General features: G+C 44.5%; 1 protein-coding gene across 11 annotated transcripts in view; it reads right to left on the reverse strand.

The window, feature by feature from the left end:
• LOC148028601 (sodium/hydrogen exchanger 5-like) overlaps positions 1-23,432 on the reverse strand; it is a 133,075-nt gene that overhangs the window by 17,348 nt on the left and 92,295 nt on the right. For 10 of the 11 annotated variants that reach the window (XR_015692512.1, XR_015692513.1, XM_087688865.1 and 7 more), the window contains 4 exons: positions 10,875-10,972; positions 10,548-10,608; positions 4,767-4,875; positions 4,546-4,643 (listed from right to left, as the gene is read on the reverse strand). Coding sequence is in view for 9 of the 11 variants with exons in the window: in XM_087688865.1 (XP_087544991.1) it covers positions 4,546-4,643; positions 4,767-4,875; positions 10,548-10,608; positions 10,875-10,972 (366 nt within the window). In the remaining 2 variants the exon portion in view is untranslated. The remainder of the gene's footprint in view (positions 1-4,545; positions 4,644-4,766; positions 4,876-10,547; positions 10,609-10,874; positions 10,973-23,432) is intronic. The other variant, XM_087688867.1, reaches the window with a different exon arrangement.

Raw genomic sequence — 23,432 nt, forward strand, 5'->3', positions numbered from 1 at the left:
GTACAGAGGGTTGCCAAGCATTATTGCATTCATCATGCTTCTCTTTGCATGCAACGTCGGCATGCTACTGAAGCAATGATGGCATTGGTCCGCTCCTTGCTAATTGATTCTCCAAATGATCCATTCCTACTACTATTGGCTATAAGACTGACAAATCTCATTCAGCAAGTCCAGTTGAGATCATACCAACAAGCCAAGTTGCAAAGCTTGACTAAGAATTTACAAGATGCCTCTCGTGCTTAAGAGAATATGGTGCGTCTCCACCATGATCATAGCTCCATGGTTATAGATCCACTGTCCATTGTGGATATGTATAGAGAATATTTCTAAGACCTTGGTCTTACTTAATAGACCACTTAGGCCCACTCGGCTTTCCATGCCCATGTTAGGGATAGGTCATAGATGTATTAATGCATCTGCCCAAGGATGGAAGTCCAAGATGGGATAGCTTAACTAATGAGTTTTTGGAGGCCTATGTTGCTAGTCTTGCAAAAGATAGCCATGTGCCAACAGATTTGGAAGACTGAAATTATGCTTGCCTCATGGAAGGTGGGAGTCATTAAGCCAATTCCGAAAGTGCCGTTGCCCTTGATGCTGAAATATTAACAGCCAATTTCTTTGATGGGATCTATGTATAAAATTTTCTCTAAAGTCATGGCTAATCATCTCCACAAGCATCTTCCTAGCCTTGTGCACCCTTATCAATATGGAAATATCAAGGGGTGGAATATCTTCCACAATCTATTGAATGTTCAGCTGGCAAGTTGACTATACAAAGCACTCTAAGCACGAAGTTGTGTTAGTTCAATTGGATCTCAAAAATGTGTTTGATTATTTGGATTGGCCTTTTGTGGCAAAGCTCATGCATGGTATGGCTTTTGGTCCTTGCATGTCCAGTTAGCACCAATGCGCCTTCAGGGTCATGTTGGACGGTAGGGTACCCGAGCCATTGACTTTTGCATGCTCACTCAAATAGGGTTGCCCTTTGAGGCCCTTGTTCTTTGCCTTGGCGACCCATCCGGCCCTGTACATGCTCTCCCATTTGGTGAATAGGGAACAACTAGCTTGTCTCTCTCTTTCCTTATGCGAACATTTTGTGGGCCGATCATTAGCAAATGACCTGTTTATGATTAACCTCCACAAGGCGTTGGATGTATGGAAGCTTTTTGGGAAGGCCTCTAGTCTTCCTATCAATGTAGACACATCCTCCCTGATTAGTTGTATTGAACCATATTTGCAGTCTTTACAATGGCAAGGTATGGTGATTTATTGTGGGAATGCTACATGGCATCTAGGTTACCTCCTGGGCGTTGATGTTCAGCCTAAACAATTGTTGCAATGCATTTGTCTTAAATTGAAGGCGAAACTTCCTTACTGGAAATCGCAAGCTTGGCCTTTCCATGTCCACCTTAAAAGTGGCACAATCCATCATCCTTCCCACGCTCACTTATTTTTTGTTGCTCATGCCTTGGACTACCTCGAGAGGGCTCTTACCAGACACATTCACTGTATACTATGGAAAAATGATATTTTGCATGCAGGTATCTTGTGGATCTCTTGGAGCCATGCTTGTACTCCTAAAAGTATGGGTGGTGGGGCTATTTTGGATATGCACACTCACATGCTTGCTCTTCGATGGTCTATCTTTCGTGCTAGGTGCACTAAACAACATCCCTGGGTCGTTGTTGCCCACTTCTTTATGGAAGAGCGAGGTGTGGTTCATGGTAATATGACCATTCATGGCTCTTGGTGGCACATTCGTAATGCTGATGCTCCCTTTTCCTTATCCTATTCCTTCCTGGCCGCTCACCTTGTTTACTTGTGAAAGTTAGTTCTACCTAGTGACACCCTATAGAGGATCATTTGATCGCTAACTCTTTTCAAAAGGAACTCTGGTAGCATCCAAGCTGATTTTGTGGGATGGAAAGCAAGAGGCTCATCCTAAATTTAATTGAATGGTACGACTAAGCTTCTCTTCAATCTTTGATGCCACTTTGGTGAGTCGCCGGGGTTGATGTCTTTCCGCACTGCCAATAGGCTTTTTCGCATCCCTTGAGCTTATAGGGACTTGTGAGACCACTTTTTGACGACGCTACAGCCCAAAGAGCCCTTCCTAGTCCTCAATTCGAATCATCTCTAGTTGGCAGGATTGGAAACTTACAAGTTGACTCCATTTGGAAAAGGCTTTGGATAATCCAAGTGTACCACCTTGTGATTAATGGTAACCATTGGTGGTCGCTAAGGCTAATATTATGTGGGCCCTGCATAAAGAAAGGATTGGTGGAAAATGACTACCACAGAGGGTTGTTTCAATAAGATACTGCACAAAAGTCTAGTGTTCCTTAGGTGTGTCATTGCATTGGGGGTTGCCTCTCGCTGTGGTACTTGCAAAACATCGCATTTCCAATGGCACATGTTTTTTCTACCTCACTAGTGTGAACTCTTCTCACCATCGTTTTCTTTTGTGCCCTTCTAGTCCTCCTTGTCTGCTATTTGGAGGGCTATGGTCGGCACATCACTGTATCCCTTCAATTGGGTATTATCAAACAAAAGTGTAAAGTCAAGTTGAATCAAGGAAGAGCTAGCCTAGACAAAACAAGGGCAACAAAAGTGGGGATAAGAGTTGCATGATTATGACTAGACCAAACAACATAAGATACCTTAAGGACTCATGAAACAATCTAATTATGATACACCAAACCAAACACAAAGTATTGACAACTATTGAAAACGTCAAAGACCCTAGAACAACAAACTAAACTACACACAGGGGAACTAAGAATCCATTCAAATCTTGAACATCACAATGAAGTGTCTAAAAGATACATTGACAAAAAGAAAGAGTAAAAACTTTGAACAAGCTCTTAAAGAAGCTTTTACTCTACTTGCATGAGTAGAAGGAAGCCCTTACCTTGGACTCAACCTTGTAGGATAATGCTAGTGATCTATACTGGCTAACTAAGAGCCAAGAAATCCAGTCTATGCTTATGCAGCGAGCTTGAGATACCACCCCTATGAGAAGTAGTCCTCTTAGTCCCAAACTCACATCACATCATCCATCGTTTCAGCCATCCACAAGCATCACGTCAGCATTAAAGACTGTACTTCTGCGTTTGGGATCCATCTGAGGTATGGCATACTTTGGAGCTGTTTCCAGTGTCTCCAACTTCTTCATCAGCTCACCATCAGCCCTGGTCCTCAAGACACGGAGGCTAGTGGCCCCTTTGTATCTTCTTTTCACTTGAATAAGCCCTTCTCTCACTGAGAATTCATAAGATTGTGTTATTGTGTGTGCCATACACTCTACCCCTCTGTTTGCCCCAGCATTTCCTTACACAGTCCACAATAGCCTTCTAACATGCTCATTCCTTAAGCTTCTGTGAAGCAAGGCTGTAGATCACTGAAGGAGACAAGACATCTCTGATTTTTAACCAAGTTTTTGAGGATCACAGAGCACTCATCAGATAATTGTCTGTGTTGTACACTCTATGCCTTCTCTGTTTGGCCTAGCGTTTCCTTACACAGTCCACTACTGTAGCCTTCTAACATGCTCATTCCTAAATCTTTTGCAAAGCATCACTGCAAATCACTCCAGAAGGCAGGAGACCCCTTTGTTTTAGACAAGTTTCTGAGGTGAATTTCAGGATAAATATCAGGCCCAAAAAGGTGACCGTTTTCATCTACCAAATGGCTTAGAGGACTAGTTCTAGGCACTTTGCACATGCCATCTCTCCAAATTGTTTGACATCTCATGGTTTTATATACTAATATGTACTCTATATGGGACTGCAATCTTGTTCAGGGGATTTGGTAAGAGGTCCAACAATTGTAGTTCTAAGGGTAGATGGGAAGGTGGTTGGGAATAATCTCCCATTTGTGTGTTACACTTACATCTGGAAACACATCTTTTAATCTCTAACAAAGTCTTGTATCTTGCACCATTATTCTCTTGTGTAATCTATCAAGAACTACTCTTCTGAGGCTCTCTCTCCTCTTGCATCACACTCTTCTAGTGTTTCACTCTCTCTCTTCGTTTTTTATCCTTCTTTCCCAAGCATCTTGCTGTGTACAAGGTAGCTACATACCAGAACAGTCAGCCGAGAAGCACTCTATATATATGTCTTTATTGTATCCATTGAGGCATTTGTAGCTCATTCCACAATTTAACTAATAGAATGATCTTTTTTTCTGAGAAAGTTTGAAGACATGCTCAATGATGATAGTCAACAAGAAGGACAAGCTTAATTACCCTACAGAGAGACTCCAAAGAGGTCACTTGGCAAGTGCAAGAGCCACATGAAGAGGAGAGGATGGCAAACGGCCACAAGATACAAACAAAAAGCTATCAAATAGGTTAATAAACAAATAAAGAGGAAGAGAGGAGGAAGAAAGCTGAGGGAAAGCTGAAGAAAAGAGCAGCAGCAGGAAAGCAGTGGCACTGGTTTTTGAGGCACAACATAATTATTTGGCAATTCTGGACTCCAAAATGTGTTTACAAAAGCAAGAGTAAATTGAAATTTTACACATGCCAATCAAGAAGCTTACACAAATGTCTCTGAAAGTTTTGAGAGCATCTGAAAAAAACTGGTTGTAATCTGCTGAGCTTCTGAGGAAAGATTCGGCGCAGTGTAATATTTCATTGTCTGCAAAAGGTCTTGATCTTCACACTCAAATGATAAGATTTGATCTTTACAGTCAAATGATAAGATGAAGTGTTGGCTTCTGTTTACTCAGTAAAATGCTATACATGTTTGATAGAAGCTTACAATTCCAGCAAAGAGTATGGACACAATGCCTGATAGCTCCAGTGCATCAGCTACATTGTATGCAAGGTAGGGAAATAACACCACAAGACATGACTCTAAGATGGCCAACCTGTTCATAAAAAGTAAAAACATGTTTCACACATCTAGCTGAGAGATCCTCTACAACCAAGTCAAGCCAAATCAAGCAAATTTTTTGACAGAAATTCCTGAGGTACAAGCATAGGTGGATCACATTGGTGAGAGAAGAATAATATATTAGGGAAATGTTTATACAAGCAAAGCCTTTCTTTGTGTTTGAGAGCATCCCTTTTGTCACATATGTGTGCTGGCAAGATGCAGGAGTGAGAAGAAAAGAACACTGCAATAAAGCCTGACGCGTAAAACAAGATGGATAGTTTTGAAAGCATAATGTGTGAATGCATGAGTGCATACCCAGTGCAAAAATATGAATTACACCGCCAATGAGAGGACTAAAAGACATTACTAAGAAAATTGTGAAGAATGTAAGATGACGGCACCAAGAAGCATGTTGTTTCCGATGGATAGAGGTATGGGTGGTGGATAGAACTATGGGTGTCCAACCACCTTAACTCAATGATGGGGCTTGCAAGCAAGAGATGACCATACTATTGATACCCCCTCTCAGATCCTTGCATGTTCTTAGATGCTTCTTGGTGCAAACAAAGAATACTACATCCCTGGCAATAGCCAGGTACAGTGACTCTTGCATCTAAACACTGCCAGCCTCCCTGGGGTAGCTATGCTTTATTGCATAGTTGCAAGTGATGCAAACCAAGCTGCGGACAAGGAGGAATTGCCATCACTTGTGACTACATAGTCACATGGAATGGGATCTGGGACAGAAAGAAGCTACCATCTAAACAATCCTCAACTGACCATCGACTATGCTTTCTTGTCTCCTCAGTACATGACCTGTTGAGTTGCAGCATAGAGCCCTATACTGTGCAATATTACAAAACACAGAAGCCATAGGTTGCTACTGTTGCCGTTTTTTTGCCCTTTTTTGCTTCATGAGATGGCACGTGACTCAGCCAAACTCTAAGCAGAAACTTGTGTAATGATGGAGTCATATCGATATTGCCAGCCCAATCCGAATCTATCCAACTTGTCAAGGTGACCACCCTGATTTATGTCTTCCTGATACATAGACCACAAATAGCTTGCAGCCAAGGTAATGGCTGTCCCAATGGAAGTAATCCTCACAATGGGAGCAAAAACTCTCCTCATAGTCGAGGACTGGATTTTGAGCACATCCATTAAATAATAGCCTTGCTTAACACTTCAACAAGATCCCATCATCCCTTCAGACCACTAAATCACAAATACATACACAAAAGGTCCTAAAATATATACAGTTACACATAGCGATAGAGATCTCGAGGCTAGCCATCCCCAGGGGCATTGTCTAATATAAGGACTGGAAAAAGAAGCTAATCTAACTGTCTATAATCCCAAACCATCTTCAAAATCCCAAGATGAAGGGGACTTGGTATCTCCATAGTAAGAAATATCCCTTTCTCCCTCCTCATACTCTCACAGTTACGTAAATAATCTCTCCTCTAAGGTTGTGTAAATAATCTCTATCCAAAAATAAATAAAGGTCCATTTTGCAACCAGGGCAGGCCACTAATACTATATGCAAGTATGTACTCCCACACAACAGGCCCGGTGTGCAGCCTGAGTACTCTCTCAGGTCAACATCCTATCGAGGTAAGAATAGGTTCTCTCTCTACCAGTGATATCTCAAAAGAAGGGTGTGTCCTCAGACTGACTACATTATAACCTGTCCTCAATGCCTGCAATATCTAAGGAAAATATACTCCAACAAAGATGAGATCTCCCTCCAAATGTATGTCCACTATGAAATACGGTATGATTGTTGAAGAGTGAGACTGCCTCATAATCTCTTCAACAATTTTAGACAAGTGGCAATGACCTGCAACTTCCAAAATCGTATGAGTAATCCTACCCTCAAAGCTTCTCCCCAGATATCCAGCTCTCATTGAATAAAAGATTCATATATTCACTTGCAAGTCACCATGGACCTTCCAAGTCTAGTCTCACCTCCTCTAGCCTCCAGAGCACATGCCTTTTTCAAGAGAAGGCCTCTATTAATAAGCTTGGTTAGGGCTACTATGCCTTGGCAATCCGGACAACGACCTGATTTGGGCTGTATGATAGCATCCCATGCACTTTAGCCCTAGCCAGCAGGCTTTAACCCCCACTCACCAAACAAAGTTGCCAATAGGGATCTTGGCTTATCCAACACAAGGTCTGGCAAAAGCCTACCAAGAAGTGATCTACCACATAGTTGCTAGTCATACCTGGTTTACCACTGTCACCACTCTTCTTGCTAGAGATGATCTAGTTGTGCACCAAGAGAGAAGCTTTTGCCTAACATTGGATACGAGGAGGGCCAATTATTGCTCTGAAGCAATGTCAATCTCTACATGACAGCCTGAATATCTTGATGAAGTTCCACAAGGAATCTTGATGAAGCGATCAAGATAAATGTATTCTCCAAGTTACTACATTCTTGGTCAAGTCTGGTTTTAGTAGGATACATAATGCCTAGCATCAGTGAAGGGATAAAAAGTCTAACTGCACTGGCCAGGATCTTATAAGGACTTCCTAAAAAGTTGATTGGCCTCCAAGATGTCATCTCCACTACCCTTGGGAATGAGATGACAGCCTTTCTAGCATAGCGCTCAATTCCATGTTCTTAAAATGCTAGCAGTAGGTCCTCTCGATGATCACCTGTAGGCCTGAAAGGAGATCTTGTCTAAACCATCCTCATTGAGGAAATTCACTCTCACCAAACCTACAATCGGCCTCTTAACTCTCCTACTCGAGAAAGAGTGCCAGCGGTGCTTCTACCTCTTGCTACTTAAAAAACTCTCTTAAACTCTGGCACACTACCCCACTGCATCATCAACTATTGAGGGTCCAGCATACAAACATGCTTCTACCCCTGCTACAACTGAAGTCCAAGTGAGATTCATAAAGCATTCTAATATGACACAAAAAGTTTGAACTCGTATCTTTTACACAAGTCCTGAAATGCAATGGAAACTGATCTGAAATTGTACTAGCTCAACTGTCACTCTTCATCTGCATAACGGAACACTTGTTTTACTCTCCTAGAAATATCGATCCCCATTGGTACTAGCTCAAAAAAACAAGCTCCTCCAAGGGTGCGCAAAGCGCTAGAATCCTCTAAGAAAACCATATCAGGGGTAAACTTCATTAGGTCATCATTGGTAAACTTCATTAGGTCAAAATGATGTTCACACATGTTTGCATCCTAGAACTCTTGCTCATCTCTCTCCCATGAGACATTTTTGGTACTCGCTTAACTAAACAACTAAAACAAGCTCCTCCCAAGGAGGCAGGGATGATGGTTTCCACACCAGCTGCAGCTTATGAGCTCAACAATCTTCATTTTACATCTATTTAGAGACTCATTGATAGCTTTCAAAATATCAGCCACAGCAATTGCACGTTGCTACTACCCAAGTATGACTGAATGTCTAGCTTCTAAAGGGATTTCATGTCACATAGATGACTCAACACTGTTCTAAGTTTAGTAACTTTGAACACTTGTTCCCCTTACTAGATCAGCTAACTATCAGCTCTGGCTACCCAAGAAGGACAGTAAGCATTAGGAGCTTCAAGCTAGTGTAGATAACTCCTACAACTTTCTTTTCAAAGAAGAAAAGAATGAGGACAAGAAAGAGGAGGATGAAAACAAGCAGGCAACCAAGAGCAGGATGACAACAATGAAGATAATAGGGATAATCGTGACAAAGAAACAGGAGGAGGAGAAGGAAGAAGAAAGGCCAAAAAAAGGAGAAAGAAAAGGCATAGGAGAGGAGAAGATGAAGAGAAAAGGGTGAAGGAAAAGGGAAGGAGAAGGAGAAGAAAAAGAAGGAAATCCAAGAGAACAGAAGCAAGCACAAGGAGGATGATGATAAGGACAAGGGAAAAGGAGGAGAAGCAAAGGTGGAGGACAAGAAGGAATGTAGGTGGTGAGAAAACAAGAAAGTAAAGAAAATTATGAATATTGAGAACATCAGGGAGAAGAAAGGCCATCTTTTGACCAGCCCTATACTACAAGGATCGTTCAAAGTTAGTGTGCCTACAACAATCAGCTAGACCATTCTCTACAGAGGAATGCCTTAGTGGCATAAAGTCCCTTGCCCGCTCCAAACTTTGTACGAGGTGGCTGCCATTAGGTTTTTCTTGTCTCATTCCAATAAAGAATTTTGTAGTCCACTAAGCACATTCCACTAATTTAATAGAGGGATCTCTCATCTTAAGAACAAACCTAACAATGTTGTGAAGGTTTGGAGGAATCCCATGAGAACTTTCATACATCTTTACAAGATATACGACAAGAGTTGTATTAAGAAGAACTCCAACTGTCACAATGTGTGACCTGCCTTCCCTTATTGTATTGTCACGTAAAGAATCAAAAATAAAGTGATAGTAACTGGCGGATGCCACTTGCAGTGTACAGGCATGTGGGTAGTAAGTACAAGTAAATGTGGGCAGCTAGGCACAAATCTTTAACCCCAAACGTCGTCTTGCTTAAAGACGAATGTGTCTGAGAATGGAGAAAACAAGAAAAAAGTGGCAAAGTACAAAGTGCACATAGAAGTGAAATAAAATGAGGAATAGACGTCATCTCATTCTATGTCCATCATCTTCTTAAGAAAGGCATAACATTCCACACGAAGACATTTAATTAGCAAATCTGCAAGATTCTTGTTAGTCAAGATCCTAATAAGCTCTATTTGAAAGACTGAATTACATACCAACTGAATGGCACTCATAGAGTTCGAATGCAGTGTAGGAGTCATAGTCATGCCAAGGTCTACCACCAGACAGCCTAACCATAGGGCTTCCTTGCAAGCCTCAGTGGAGCTGCAATGTACTTAGACTCCGTAGTAGACAAGGCCGTGCATTTCTACACCTTGGACATCCAAGAAACATCTCCAACAAAAGTAAAGATATAGCCAAAGGTGGACTTCTTACTATCTGCATGTCTTGCATAAACAGAGTTTGTTAGCCCACGACTCTAGTATCCTGGCCACCATAGCAAATGCACATATCTACAATGCCCTTACAGTATCTAATAATACCCTTTCTAGTGTCCCAGTGTCGCCTGCTAAGTGTTGCCATATAATGAGCCACAACTCTCACTACAAATGCTATGTCAAGTCTAGTGGCTATCATGGCATACATCAACTACCCAATGTGGATATGTATGGGATCTTGACAATCTCGGCCCTCTCATCATCTGACTAGGGATGATCTACCTAAGTGACCTTCCCATGAGAAGGTAATAGGCAGCCAATAGGCTTATCACCTTGCATATGGAACCGCTCAAGGATTTTATGAATGTAGTCCTACAAGCAGAGGAGCACCCAAATAAAATGTGACTAGAATATTGTAGAGGAAGGTGGATAAGAAAGGATAATAGGGAAATAAAAGTGGATGAATAAGATGATTCTCACAATGAGCATAAATGAAGTAAATACCAAGAGATTAAGCATATTGTAAATCAGTAAACACTATTGGGGACCCAACAGAATAATATCTGAGGACATCAAGAAACAAGATGACTAGCTTCTCCAATTGCTTTAAAATCAAGGTGTTCATCTATACAACATTCAGAGCCAGAAATCGTTTTCTAGAAACTATCTTTGAATACTCCAATAATGTTTTATGGTGGCTGACAAAGAGATTACAACAAACCCTTTCTCTTGAAAGCCACCATATTTGAATAGAAGAGCACTAAGCATTCCTGCCAAAACACCTGTTCAGAGATGGAAGGAGCACATCAATTCATTCTTTTTGGAAGTACGGAAACTTTAAGAAGCTAAACTAAAACCTTGCTTGTGATGCCTTCAGTAACAGAAGTGCAAGGCCTCGTTTTTCAACTTCAGAAATTAATGGTTTTCAAATATAAAAAACTCCAGCAAGGAAACTCTCTTCTTTTGGTAACTCCTACATTAATAAAATGAAAAGGCAGACTCTGCACCACTTTAATGTATTGCAAAGAACCTCAAAGCAATGGCATACCAGTTGAAAATGAGCCCACAAAAATGACTATAAAGAAAGACATGGCTTCAAGAATTCCTTGGTCATTTATAGGGCCTGTGATGAATGAAAGAACAGTCCTGGAAAGAAAACAGAACAGAGCACTAAGTTAATGCTAATTTAACATTACATGAGCTCTCTGTTATAGTCAAACATTTAGAATCCACGACTAGCAGATAAGCTTCAGCATACATTCATAAAATGGAAGGAGAAGGACAGGGATATCTTCTTACTAGAGGAGCATAGATGTGTTCTTTATTTAAGCTACTATAGAATGCTTTTAAGAAAAAGTCGCAACAACAATGTAATCCTCAAACCTAATAGCTCTTTCAGTTATATGCTGAATGTTTCAGCCACAGTAAAATTCCAGGTTGGGGACATCTCAATGAACATTTTACATGGTTGTCATATCAGAGAATAATTTGAAGCCATCAGCCCTAACAATACAAGAATTGGCAAAAGCAAAATAACAGAAGTAGCAAAGTCATTGACAACATCATACAAAGGGATACAATTTGAGCAACTCCCCCCAAAAGTTCCCTCTACAGTCAACTGGTTTTATTGATTAGAATAAGAATTGTAGAGATTTCCCAAGTGTTCTCCAGCTCTCCCATCATTCCTCCTCCTCTTTAAATCATGTGCAAAAGAAGAAAAGTCTTGGCATGATATTATAGAGAGCATCAGCCTTCAGAATGTCTGAGGTTTGGGGAATCCAACAACAAAAATGGTGCCTTCTATTGCTACAACAGCGGTTGATGATTCTGATCTCAGGTCCCATCTTGCAGTGCTTGATGTAGATGGTCTTCATTTGAGACCTTGTATATAGACTGAGAAGTTATCCCCTTGTCATAAGAAGAAAATATCTCAGAAATGCACAAGCAAGGTGCTACTCACTCTCTCTCTCTTACGCAATTTTGGTGAGTATAGCCATGGTGCTACTTTTTACCTGTGGTTAAGTGCTGTGCTATTTAGGCAGATGCACATATTCCGTTTGGAAATAAATAAAATAGGATTGCAATTTCATTCTAATATAGAAGTCCAATCACTAGTAATTACCAATTGGCAATGCTCTTTCACACAGTGCTATGTATACAGCTCATACGCATGCCATGTTCACTTCTCTAGACATACCATGTGCCACTTGCCTATAGAGTCTATATTGGGACAATGTGGGATGGACATGAATCCTCACAATTCCCTAGAGGAACTCCCAAGAATCTTGCCTGATACCCCAGATGCATCTGCAATATACGCATTCTTGTACAGTCAGGCCTCTCTAGGTAGGCAACCTTGGAACACAGCCCCTTACAATAGTTGGAATGATGATGAGTGCCGTCAAACTAGAGCTAGATTAGAGAGTAATATCTTCCTTGGCACATGTACACAACCAGTCAAAGATATTATGGAGCTTCAAATGGAGGAGAAAACACAGCTATCTTGCTAAGTTCCAAAATAATATTTACCAGCTGTTTTTAGGGCAAGAGAATAAGAGGGCTTAAAGAACATTTCAAGGAAAGGGAACACCCACCTCAATCTCAACACTTGAAAGTGTGGTATGATTATGCAAAAGCTTTATATCATGTGCCAGGACAGCCAAATGTACAAGATCCAGTTAACTCATACCAATTTCTTTACACAAAAAATGGTCAAGGACTTCATTGAAAAATTGCAAACAGGGAGAACACAAGACCATGATGGCCTAATGGTTGAACACTTCTCACATTCCCAAGATACACATGTTTAATAGAGCTATAGACAAGGGGTTCCCAGCCAGTTTGGCAGATCATTTTTTTCGCAATTAAAATGTGGCTAATTATATTACTCAAAAGGCTGATTACAATGGAGTGCTCATGCTCAACAGACTAGTTGGAGCTGATGCAAAGTCACAAATACATCATGTATACAAGCCTCTCAAGGCGATTTGGGGGGGATGGGAGCAAGAAGCCATGGAGGGGGGATGTATCGCCATCTAGGGCTGCCTGCCTGCATCATGAAGAACAAGACCTGGCCACCCCAAGTGCACAGAAAGTGACGACGGAGCTTTTGACGAGCTCGAGACTCACCCTACACCTGGTCCCACAGGCCGTGGAGGGAGTGGATGATGGAAGTCCAAAGCTCAGCCAAAGTTGCATGTACTGAAAGGCACTCCTTGCCAAAAATGTGGTGGCCCTGCCTGACTGCTTGCTAGCAAAAAGCTCCCCACGAGGTACATCCAAGGCTAGGTGCCAGACGGCAGAAAATGTGGCAAGCTCCTCTCCACACAAGTTGTGCCACCTCGCAAGCCCAAAGGCAATGCTTTGGAGTTCCCAAAAGCTGATGTGGGCAGCACTTACACCCTCCATCCTGCTACATCTGGGCTAGCCAACTCCCAACCGCCAACCCTGCATCTGCCAAAAGCCATAGGAAATACAATACCCTTCTCGACCTCCAACTATCCCATAGTCGGCGCTAGAGAGTCCGACGGAAGGCATCCGTGATGCTCTGCTCCGCCCAGTATCTGCTACGTGAAGGCGCCCAGTCCATGTCCTCTTGCATCAGTACATGTCTGCCAATCCTGGCTGTGTACTCCAAGAACCTTAGTGGCTTCTTGGCGACCACAATGGCTGGCCATAGCTACTCTCCACGGTCCAACTTCAGCTCATCAAGTGGCTTGCTCTCCCATGTCCAGAGGTGCCACTCCTAGAACTCCTCCCAAAACACGTAAGGGTCCAAATGCCAAGTCTTCCCCTGGAGACCAACCACACGAATCCTCCTCCAAGGAAGGCCAACGATCTCCTCATCCTGCTGCCCTCTGACAAGGACTAAACGCCCCCCATCCTGCACAGTGAAGAAAATCCCATAGGGGGCGCCGCCCACTCTACCTGACACCTATACCAGGATACCTATTGCTGGTGAGAATCTAGCAGCCCACACCTTGCCAGGCTCCATTGGCTCTCGAATCAGGGGGTCAAGCCACTCTTGAGGGATCGCTGCGTCAATCTCCCTTCTCATCTTAGCTCATCTACTAACAACCTGATACCTACTGCAGTACCTCCTGATCCACCATCCTATATACCTCCCGCCACGTCCTGATAGTACAAATAGGGCCAACCCCATCCAGCCCACTGGATGTAGGGGTGCTCGCCAATCTATATCCCATCCCGATCTTTGACCTGGGGGTTCCACACCACCGCTCTATCTCCTCCTGGCATCTTGGGGGGCTCTAAATTAGGGCCTTGCGGAGGCCCTGCCATACACGAAGTAGGCTGCGGAGGAAAGAGGATCTGGACAGCATGATTTGCGCCGTTGTGCAGATCCATCTCAAAGATGGCTTCCCATAACCACAAGCCTCATTCTGCACTCCTAAAGACCCTCTTGCAAAAGGACCTTCCAAGTCTACCCTCCTGGTGTGAGCCCGTGGACTACTAGCTTGCCCGAAAGGGCCAAGCTTTGGAACTCTGGGTCTATGATCCCAAGCCCTCCCTTGGACCGATGTCGGGGATGATGGTCACCCATGCCACCTTGGCTCGAGAATCCCTGGAACCGTATGAGACCGCCCAGAGAAAATTCCACACTAGGAGACGAAGTTGAACTACACAAGACGAGGAGAAGCACCAACACGAGGCAATGTACCAAGCCGTTGCTAGGAGGACCCGGTTGACCACCTGGGCTCGGTCCGCTATGGAGAGGCGGGCAATACTCCAATAGGTTAGCTTCCGCTTGATAGAGTCAAGAATTGGAAGAAACCGTTGGGCAGGAGTGATATTGAGTTCCACCTAGAACCCTAGATATCGGACGGTTTGCCCTCTGCACACCCATCTGAATCCCAAGTGGACACCCCACTTCGTGCTAGAGTCCGGGTCCGTAAGAAAACCGACCGACTTTCGTCAGTTGATTTTCGCTCTAGCTGCAGTACAAAACACCTCTAGGGCTAGTCTCACTCTCTCTAGCATCAACTCATCATCCTCTATATAAAGGGTGGTATCATTTGCATACTCTAAATCTAATAGCTCGGTCTTCTCCCTCACCAGAGGTCGAAGGCCACGTAGCCTACTCACACATAACCAGAGAAAGTAGGACATCGCCTTTGCAAAGAGTAGGAACATATACGGGGCAAGAGGACAGCCTTGCTAGTCTGATCTCTCCAGCCGAAACTCCTCCCTCTTGCACCAATGAGAACCCTGCTGGTAGCCGATCTGTAAAGCGCAGAAACCCCGCGGATCCATGCATGTCCAACCTCACCATGATGCCCTCTAAGAAGTCCCAATCAACCCTGTCATAGGCTTTCTCGAAGTCCAGGAGAAGTAAAGCCAATCCCTAACCATTGTGCTGGGCCCATTCACTTGTCTCGAAGAAGGTGAAGACATTGTCTAGGATGCTCCTATCCTAGAGGAAACTTGTCTGTGTGTCATGAATGATGTCTAGAAGTACGAGTCGGAGTCGCCTACCGATCATCTTGGCCAGTGCCTTATAGGCCACTGACAACAAGGTGATCGGTCTCCACTGGGATAGCTCCAACAAGTCTCCCCCTTTGGGGAGAAGGCTGATCAGACCTGCTAATAGACTCCCTAGCATCCGTCCTGAGCTGAAGATCTCCTGAAAAGCCAGCAATAGGGGGTCCTTCACCACCTCCTAGTAGGTAGTCAAGAAGACCTTAAAAAGGCCATCCTCTCTCGGGCATTTCTGCCTGTCTTATGCATGGAAAGCCTCCTCTAGTTCCTTCTTTGTAAAGGGGTCTAGGAGGGAGCGTCCCATCTTCTCTGTGACGAGGGATGAAATGTGGTCCTAGATCTGCTGTCTATAGCACTGTTCACTGACAGAGACTACCTCCTGCTGAAAAAGGTGTCTGTAGTAGTCAGTGGCAACCTCCATCACCTCATCCGGGCTAGAGCGAATCCTCCCATACTAATCACGGAGGTTGCGAATCTGATCTCCTAAGGTGCAAGGCTGATGCACTTGGAAAAACTCCTTGCACATCATGCCACCCTTCCGTGCCCAAAAGACTGCTGAGGTACGGAACGAAAACTCTAAGCGCCTGTCCTTGAGACAGGCGAGGGCTGCCCATGTGCGCACCTCCTGTGCATGGAGAGTGGGATCCCCTAGTGCCCCCTTGAGTAGTCTCCGCGTGGTTGCTAGGTCTCGCCGGAGTGCTCTCTCCTCCTCCCAACTCAGCTGCCTAGCCTGTAGGGCTACCTCCTGGCAGATCCTACTTGACTTGGCTAGGACCTCTGCAACCTCCTTTGCGATCCGGTCCCTCCTGTCCCACTCCCTAGTCCAGAGCTACTCAATCTGCCTCCTCACCTCCTCCCTCCTGCAAATTGAGTCAAAGATCCGGCAAGATCGCATGTCCAGTGCTGCAGCTGGAGCATCAAGTGTAAGGAGGGCCGAGCAATGATCAGACAAAGTGGTGCCAACCAACTACCCTACCTGGCTATTGCAAGAGCACCCCCACTCTCCTAAATAGAACCTGTCCAACCGCTCCAGAAGAGCTCCACCTAGCCACCTGTATCCCCAAGAGAAGTCCAATGACCTCTCCCTCTTGTGGAAAGCTAGGCCCCACCAAGCATCATGTGCTTCTACTACGAGGAGAAAGACCTCCCATGCCTCTTGCTCCTCCCTTGCCATACCCTGGTAATCTCTGCCTCTGTCCTGCTAGTCCTCTAAGGCCTCCAGGTTGTTGAAGTCTCCTCCAACAATCTAGAAGTCCACCTCTGGGAGTCCTACTGCGATCTCCACCCAGAACCTGCTGCGTGCCCTAACCTTAGTAGGGGCATAAACGTTGAGGACTCCAAGGCACAAGTCCCCAATATCCAATCTGATCCATAGGACTCTCCTTGCCACAATCGTCCCGTGGTCACGTACATAGGCAGTGAGGCTCGGGTCAATAGAGGTGCATACACCTCCACTCCTCCCGTGGGCACCGATGGAATACTTCCAGTAGGTATGCGAACTTCCTAGGAGTACCTTCCTTACCCGATGGGCCTCAGCGGGGGTGAGCTTGTGCTCTTGTAGAAATAAGATGTCAATCCGTCCGGCAAGGGCAGGCTGCAACTCCTGCCGAACAATCAACTTCCTGGAACCATGTGCCCCACTGTAGTGGAGGCTCTTCACATTCCAAGATGCTAGATGTAGACTCATAGGGAGCCTTTGTTCGATGAGGAAGCTATTGATGAAGAAGAAGAGCTATGGGGCATGTGAATGTGCTTTGTTGTAGGTCTGGAAGGTGACCTCCATTCCCCATTGGTGGCCCTCGGGTGGACCATGGGGGTAATAGATGCTCCAGGCGATATCACCAGGGCATCTATCAACCATGCTGAGAGGTATGACTTTATACACTGGTAGAAACGGGTAGCTTGTGCCAGGGGCCACTCAATCATCATTGATACTCCCCACTGTGGAGGGGCTCGAAAAATAATGCTCAGATGTGGGACCTTAGCTCCAGCCCACCAGTTAATGTCCGCCATGCAACCTGCCTACTGCTAGGAAAAGAGTGCTAGTCCTCCTCCCATCCACTGGGAGATGTGGTCTGCCACTTGGCCCTTCACCTCCTTCTCTATCTGTGTCATCGTCCAGTCTCCTGAATGAGAAGTTTGAAGAAAGAAAGTATAGTTTGGTCCATCCAGTGGTGCTAGTAAATGGACCTTGCCGCTCCGTGACATGCAAACCATGAAGATCCCCACCTCCAAAGGTAGTGGAAACTCTCCACGCTCCGCAACTCTCAAGTAGAACCACGGACCATTACAAAAGAACTCCTATGGTAGCAACTGCGCCTGTCTCGAGAAAGTGTGATGGACAACAGGGACAAATGAGCTGGTCGCTGTGTGGGGAGGGGGGGGGGGCTAGGCTGTTGGTGAGGGGAGGATATGGGCGTATGAGGCTTGTCTCCTCCTGTGGAAAAGGGGAGGGGGGGAATGGGCGGGGAGAGAGTCACCAGTACTGGGTGAGGATCATGGGGATTGATCGGCGGGGGACATGGTGGGGAGGAGGAAGATGGAGGGATAGTAGGGTGATCGAAGGTATGAGGTGGGTGTGGGAGGGGGGTAGTGGCCCTGGCTGGGGGAGACTGTGGGCTAGGGTCGGCCGGGGGGGGATCCATGGGGAGGGGGGATGGGATATGGGGGCCGTGGGATCTTAGGTGAGGTAGCCTGTGATGCCTTCGTGGGTGGTGGATGTGGAGATCTGTCATCTTGCTAGGTGGGACGAGCTGGGGGGCCTCAACTAAAATTGATGATACTCTACCACTAGTCTAGAGAATAGTAATGTGACCGGATGTCTAAGAAACCTGTTGTGGAGCATGAATCCCTCCATTGTGAAGCCACTGTACCACGGAACCATATAGATGACTCCCTTCGTAAAGGCATGAGGTGAGTCAAACCATGAAGATTCCTTGACCCATGAGAACTGCCTCCACGATCTGCGTTGTGTGCCAATGCGCAGCATGGGGTGACAATCCCAAAGCTGGGCCCTAGATGGGGAGTACCCTATGACTTGACCAAAGATCATTGTTTCTTTCAGCTCCAGCTCTGTGGCACGGACCGCTAAGAGCTATTCTTTAGAGAGGACGATGCGCAAGGTGTTTGACTGCGAGACACTAGTAGAATGCACCGGCGTCCGACCAGAGGTTTCCATTGCGCATCCCTGCCGAGAACCTACCAATCACGCTGCTGTGCTACCAGAGGGGAGGAGTGTTGCTGCAGATGGAGGGAGAAATTGGGGGGGGGGGGGATGCTGTTTTCTGGTGATGGGAGAGGTGCTAGACTCCATGGATGGCCGGCTTTCGACGGGAACACACAGGTGGGGGGACCTGTCGGATGGGGCTGCAGGGCGAAGGAGGCGGAGGCAGTGCCAGGGGGGAGGGGGGGAAAGCTGGATCCGATGGTGGGGCAGTAGCGCGACAGGCAAGAACCTTCGATAGAAGCACTTGCTATTGCATTATCCTAGTTTGGCAGATAGTAAATATAGTACATATCCTTTAGAGTGGAGATCCTATGTCTTCTAACAATAAATGACTAATCATGATTAGACACTATTCGGGAAAAATCACGGCTTTGTCTTGGAACATGAATTGAGCTGTTGGACGAAGAACCTTAGTTAGAGAGCTCTTGGGCACGCTTGCTTTAGGAGAGGTTTCACCACATTAGACCATATACTCACCCTGAAAGCTCTCGTAGAGGAAAGGGCATACGGCAAGAGGAAATACTGTTGTATGGCAGACTTTTACAAGCAATTTGGCAATGTACCACTGGATTGATAGATGATATACAATAGTGTTGTTTTGTGGACTTTTGCAAAGTCTTTGATACAATACCACTATTCACATTATGAGAAGACCACAAAACATCGGTGTGCTAGAGGATATACCATGGAGTATATATCCATTAGTACAAGTCACTAATAGGGAGAGTCTGGGCACCAAAAGGTCTCTCAAGTAGAATAAAAAACACTTTTGAAGCAACACCATTTGGAGCAAAGCAAGGATGCCCCTTGTAACCTATGCTTTTTGGAAACTACATTGAGGAAGTGGCAAGTTATTCTAGTGGCTCTCAATGTGTCAAGGTTTGTGCCGAGCACTACGGTCTCTCCTCGTTGCTATAGCCTATAGCCTCCCTACAGCAAAGGTAGGAAAACACTACAGCAAGGTTAGATGATGCAGGTGAGGTGACCTCAGATTATGAGCAAAGTGTACAAATAGTATCACACTATAAGAGTGCCCGACTGTGCTAGTGCCCAATGCCAAAGTGGTCTCTCTCGTTGTCAAGTAGCCATCAGTGGCCCAATCAGCGCAATAAGGCAGCATGCCTCATAGGTAGTTAGTGCCCAGTCAGCAAGGCCTCATCAGGCCCAATACGACAAGACAAAGTTCATCCCCAAAATGGAGAAGGTCCAGATAGAGCAAATGATTACCAATGCCATCAACAAAGTCAAGGAGTATGACAACGGACTAAGCATAGTGAACAGGCAGTTGAATGATAAGAGATTAAAAATTTGGAATTGAAGATAGAAGCCCAAGATAGGGAGACTCAATCACTTAGGCAGCAACTTGCTGAAATTCAGCTCAGCCCCAAGCTAGAGGAACGAGAAATTCAACCTAGCATGACCGAGGAGCTCAATCACATCAAAGAGAAAGTACAACAGCTCCAAATAAAGGAGGAGGAGATGATGAAGGAGGTTGTTTCTTGGGTAGAGATGCTCAAGAAAACCCAACAACAGGTAGAGGAGGCGGAGCAATGGATTCAAATTGCAAAGAAGGGGAAGCACCTAGCACACACACCTACGACAACCATAATCAATGACACATTGGAGGAGGAACAAAAAAGGAAAGTGAGAGCACTCCATGTTCGGATGATGGGGCTGAAGATGCATGAAAAAGTGGATGAGGAGACCAAGGAGCTTTACACGTTAATGAATATTAAGAAAGACAAGCGGGCAAGAAAAGCACAAAAGGGGAGAGCTCAAAAGAGTGTGCACTCATTCTCCGCTTCCCCACTATGGAGACTAGGAGAGACTTCCTAGCTCAACGTTGTACATTGAAGGGAACCGGTGTGCTCTTGGGTCACGACCTCACACCAACCTAACTAGCCCACATGAGGGAGTACATGGAGAAAACTAAGCCAGGGAGGAGGGCAAGCATGCCTTCTATAGAAGAGGGAGAGTGGTAGTCATGGAAAGGCACCACAAGTGAAGGTGTGAGACCTATGGGACCAGCCTTGCAATGGCAATTTGGAACTGTAACGGAGCCCTCCGACTTGATGTAGGAGATTTTGAGGAGACATTCAAAGGGAGAGATAAAGTGTTCTACTCAGAGACACATCAAGGACCACATACTACACTTCCATGGGTGACAGCCTGGGAGTCAACTTGCAAGAAGGAGACATGCATAGACCATAGTAATCACGGGTCGAGAGGAGTGTGTTGAAATATCAGAGTGAGAGCATGAGTGTGCACAAGAGGGAGAGAGAGAGCTCAAATACAAGAAGAAGATCTTACTTAGTGAGTTGTCCACAAGTACAACTAGTACACTCTCCTCTACGTTGAGAGTGACCTTTAAGCTGTTTATATAGCCTCTGGATGGCTAGGGTTAGGGTTTTCCCCTACACTCCAGTTCATTCACACCTAGCTACCCTTATCCACCCTTGCATACATAGGATTCACATGCCTATCTCTCCACACCCCCCCTCAATGCCAGAGTGGCATTGGACTACAAAACATGTTAATGCTCCCCCTCAAACAAAATGGGATGCCTTTATAAATAAGGCTACAAGAGTGCTTGTAAGTAGTATTTGTTGCCAGTGATAATATATGATATTTCAATAACCTGAAAAAATCATAAAACACCTTAAAAAACACAAATGTTTTTGATAATAGTGCCGAAAAAAAATCAACGAAGTGTATGTACAAGGTACCTAAATAACTCGGTCACATTCGCATTGCTCCACCCGTATTTTGCTTGCACACTTAAGAGTGCAAGCAGTGTCTTCAAGCGAGATACTCGGTACCCATCATATAATGGTATGGATGCTTCCTCTCTAATGTACCTCTTGTTTTTATTTTTTGCCCTCGCATAAGATGTAGCATTGTTTCTAAAGGCAGAGGGATTTTGCTCTTATAGTTTTTAGAAAAGTTGATCATCATATGTTTTGGAGACAAAGTTGGCCTCCAATTCTTTTGGTACTTCAAGGGTGGTAGAACATTTACTTGTAATATGCCTTGTCTTCTTACATTTGGTGCACTTCATTTTGTTAGGATATTTTTTCCAACAGTTACTGACAAGATATCTCTTCTTTTTGCAAAAGGAGCATTTGGTGGAGACAATAGGAACCAACAGTTACTCACAGGTTGTTGAAGTAGATCCTTGACTTCTTTTCTCCTCATCTAAACAAAACTCGATGGTGCTTTCCAAAGTTGGATTAGGGATATTGGTAAGAGTAGTTACAAGGGTTGTAAATACCTTCTTTACAACCTTCAAGAGAATTGACATAGCATCTTCATCATGAATTGGAGCTTGAACTAAGGCTAGTTGTGCCATGAACCCCTTAATATGAGAAATGAACTTGCCTAGGTCTTCTCCTTGTAAAAATTTGATCTTTAGCAAAATTTTAGAGATTTTGTCTGTAGCATCATAAAGCTTTTCAAGCTCATCCCATTTCTCCTTGGCAGTGGAGAGTTGGTCAATATGATGAATTAGGGACTCATCTAGATGAAGCATGATGATGGCTTGGGTTCTTTCATAATCTTCTACATCAAATGGGTTTGATGGATCAATAATCTTGGTCCCTTTGATGAAGGGCCAGTAGCCCCATTCCATCATTTTATACTTTACTAGTACTTGCCATGGATTTGAGGTCCGATATCGGCATAAGCCATGGCCATGATAGGAAGGTCTTACCAATTGCCCTAGGCAATGGCAGTGTCTAGTCCTTTACACAATCGCCAATAAGTATAAACCAACTAAAGGAAATGATCTATGTGTTCATAGATGCCACAACTGTGTAGACTTAAAACTGCAAGGATGAGAAAGGTTGAAAGTCATACACGTGGAGTACTTCAACATAAGATTTTGGGGGTCCTTTACTTTGGACAACCCTTGGTTTAGGTTTGATTGTTTTCTTGGGCTTTAATGAAGTGAACTTTGATCGAACTTTTGGTGAGTATTTGGTTGAATAAGGTCAATTGAGAACTTTAACACTTGGAGAAGAGTCCGAGGAGATTTCAGTTACATCCATATTTCTGTTTCATCATAAAACAGTAGCAACTAATGACAACTAAATGCTTTTTAGTGCTAAGAAGCACTCATCTCAAAGTTAAGACCACTTGAGATATTAAGTATCCCTAGTGATGCCCACCAAATGAAAAACCATCATGAAATGAAGACTACACGTCATTAATCAACTCTGGAGACAATGACTCAGTGATTAAAATCACTGTTGATGACAGTAAAATATGAAAAAAGCAAGAAAGTCAAGCTTTCAAGCTTGTGGCTATGGCTGCCACTCTGACCCACAATTAGGGTTTTGATTGTAGCAACTAGTAGGAAGGGAATTAACCCAAACCCTTTTAGGGGAGTTGGCCCACTAGGGGGGCTTATAAAGCCCTTTAGTAGCTGCCCACATTGCGCCCTCGTCAGCACACATAGCAGCCCAACATTCGTTGCTTGCAAATCTGCATTTGTTTTAGGGGAATTAACCCAAATACTTTTAGGGGAGATGGCCCACTAGGGGGGCTAACAAAGCCCCATGGTAGCTGCCCACATTGTGGCCTCGTCAGCAAATGCAGCAGCCCGACATTCGTCACCTGTAGATCTCTACCTGTTTCAGGAAAACATGCAATGTTGCCCTCCTCGTTAACCAATGCCAGTGTTTGATGCGCTATGCTGAAGTGCCCTGAGCTGGGATGAAGTCTTCAAAAGAAATCAAGAGCCAATATTGCCTCCTTTGCACACACCAGTTCCTCCAAGGTCAAGGGGTTAAGCTGGCTATGGTGGAGAAGAGGTAAAGTGAGAAAGATGAGATCTTTTTGTGCACTTAGGTCAAGAAGTAGCTGCAGGAAGCTTGTTGGATCAAA

The sequence above is a fragment of the Lygodium microphyllum genome, chromosome 11 (assembly GCF_053477565.2).
Source record: "Lygodium microphyllum isolate KBCC chromosome 11, Lygodium_microphyllum_v1.1.10, whole genome shotgun sequence".
NCBI classification, from domain to species: Eukaryota; Viridiplantae; Streptophyta; class Polypodiopsida; order Schizaeales; family Lygodiaceae; genus Lygodium; species Lygodium microphyllum.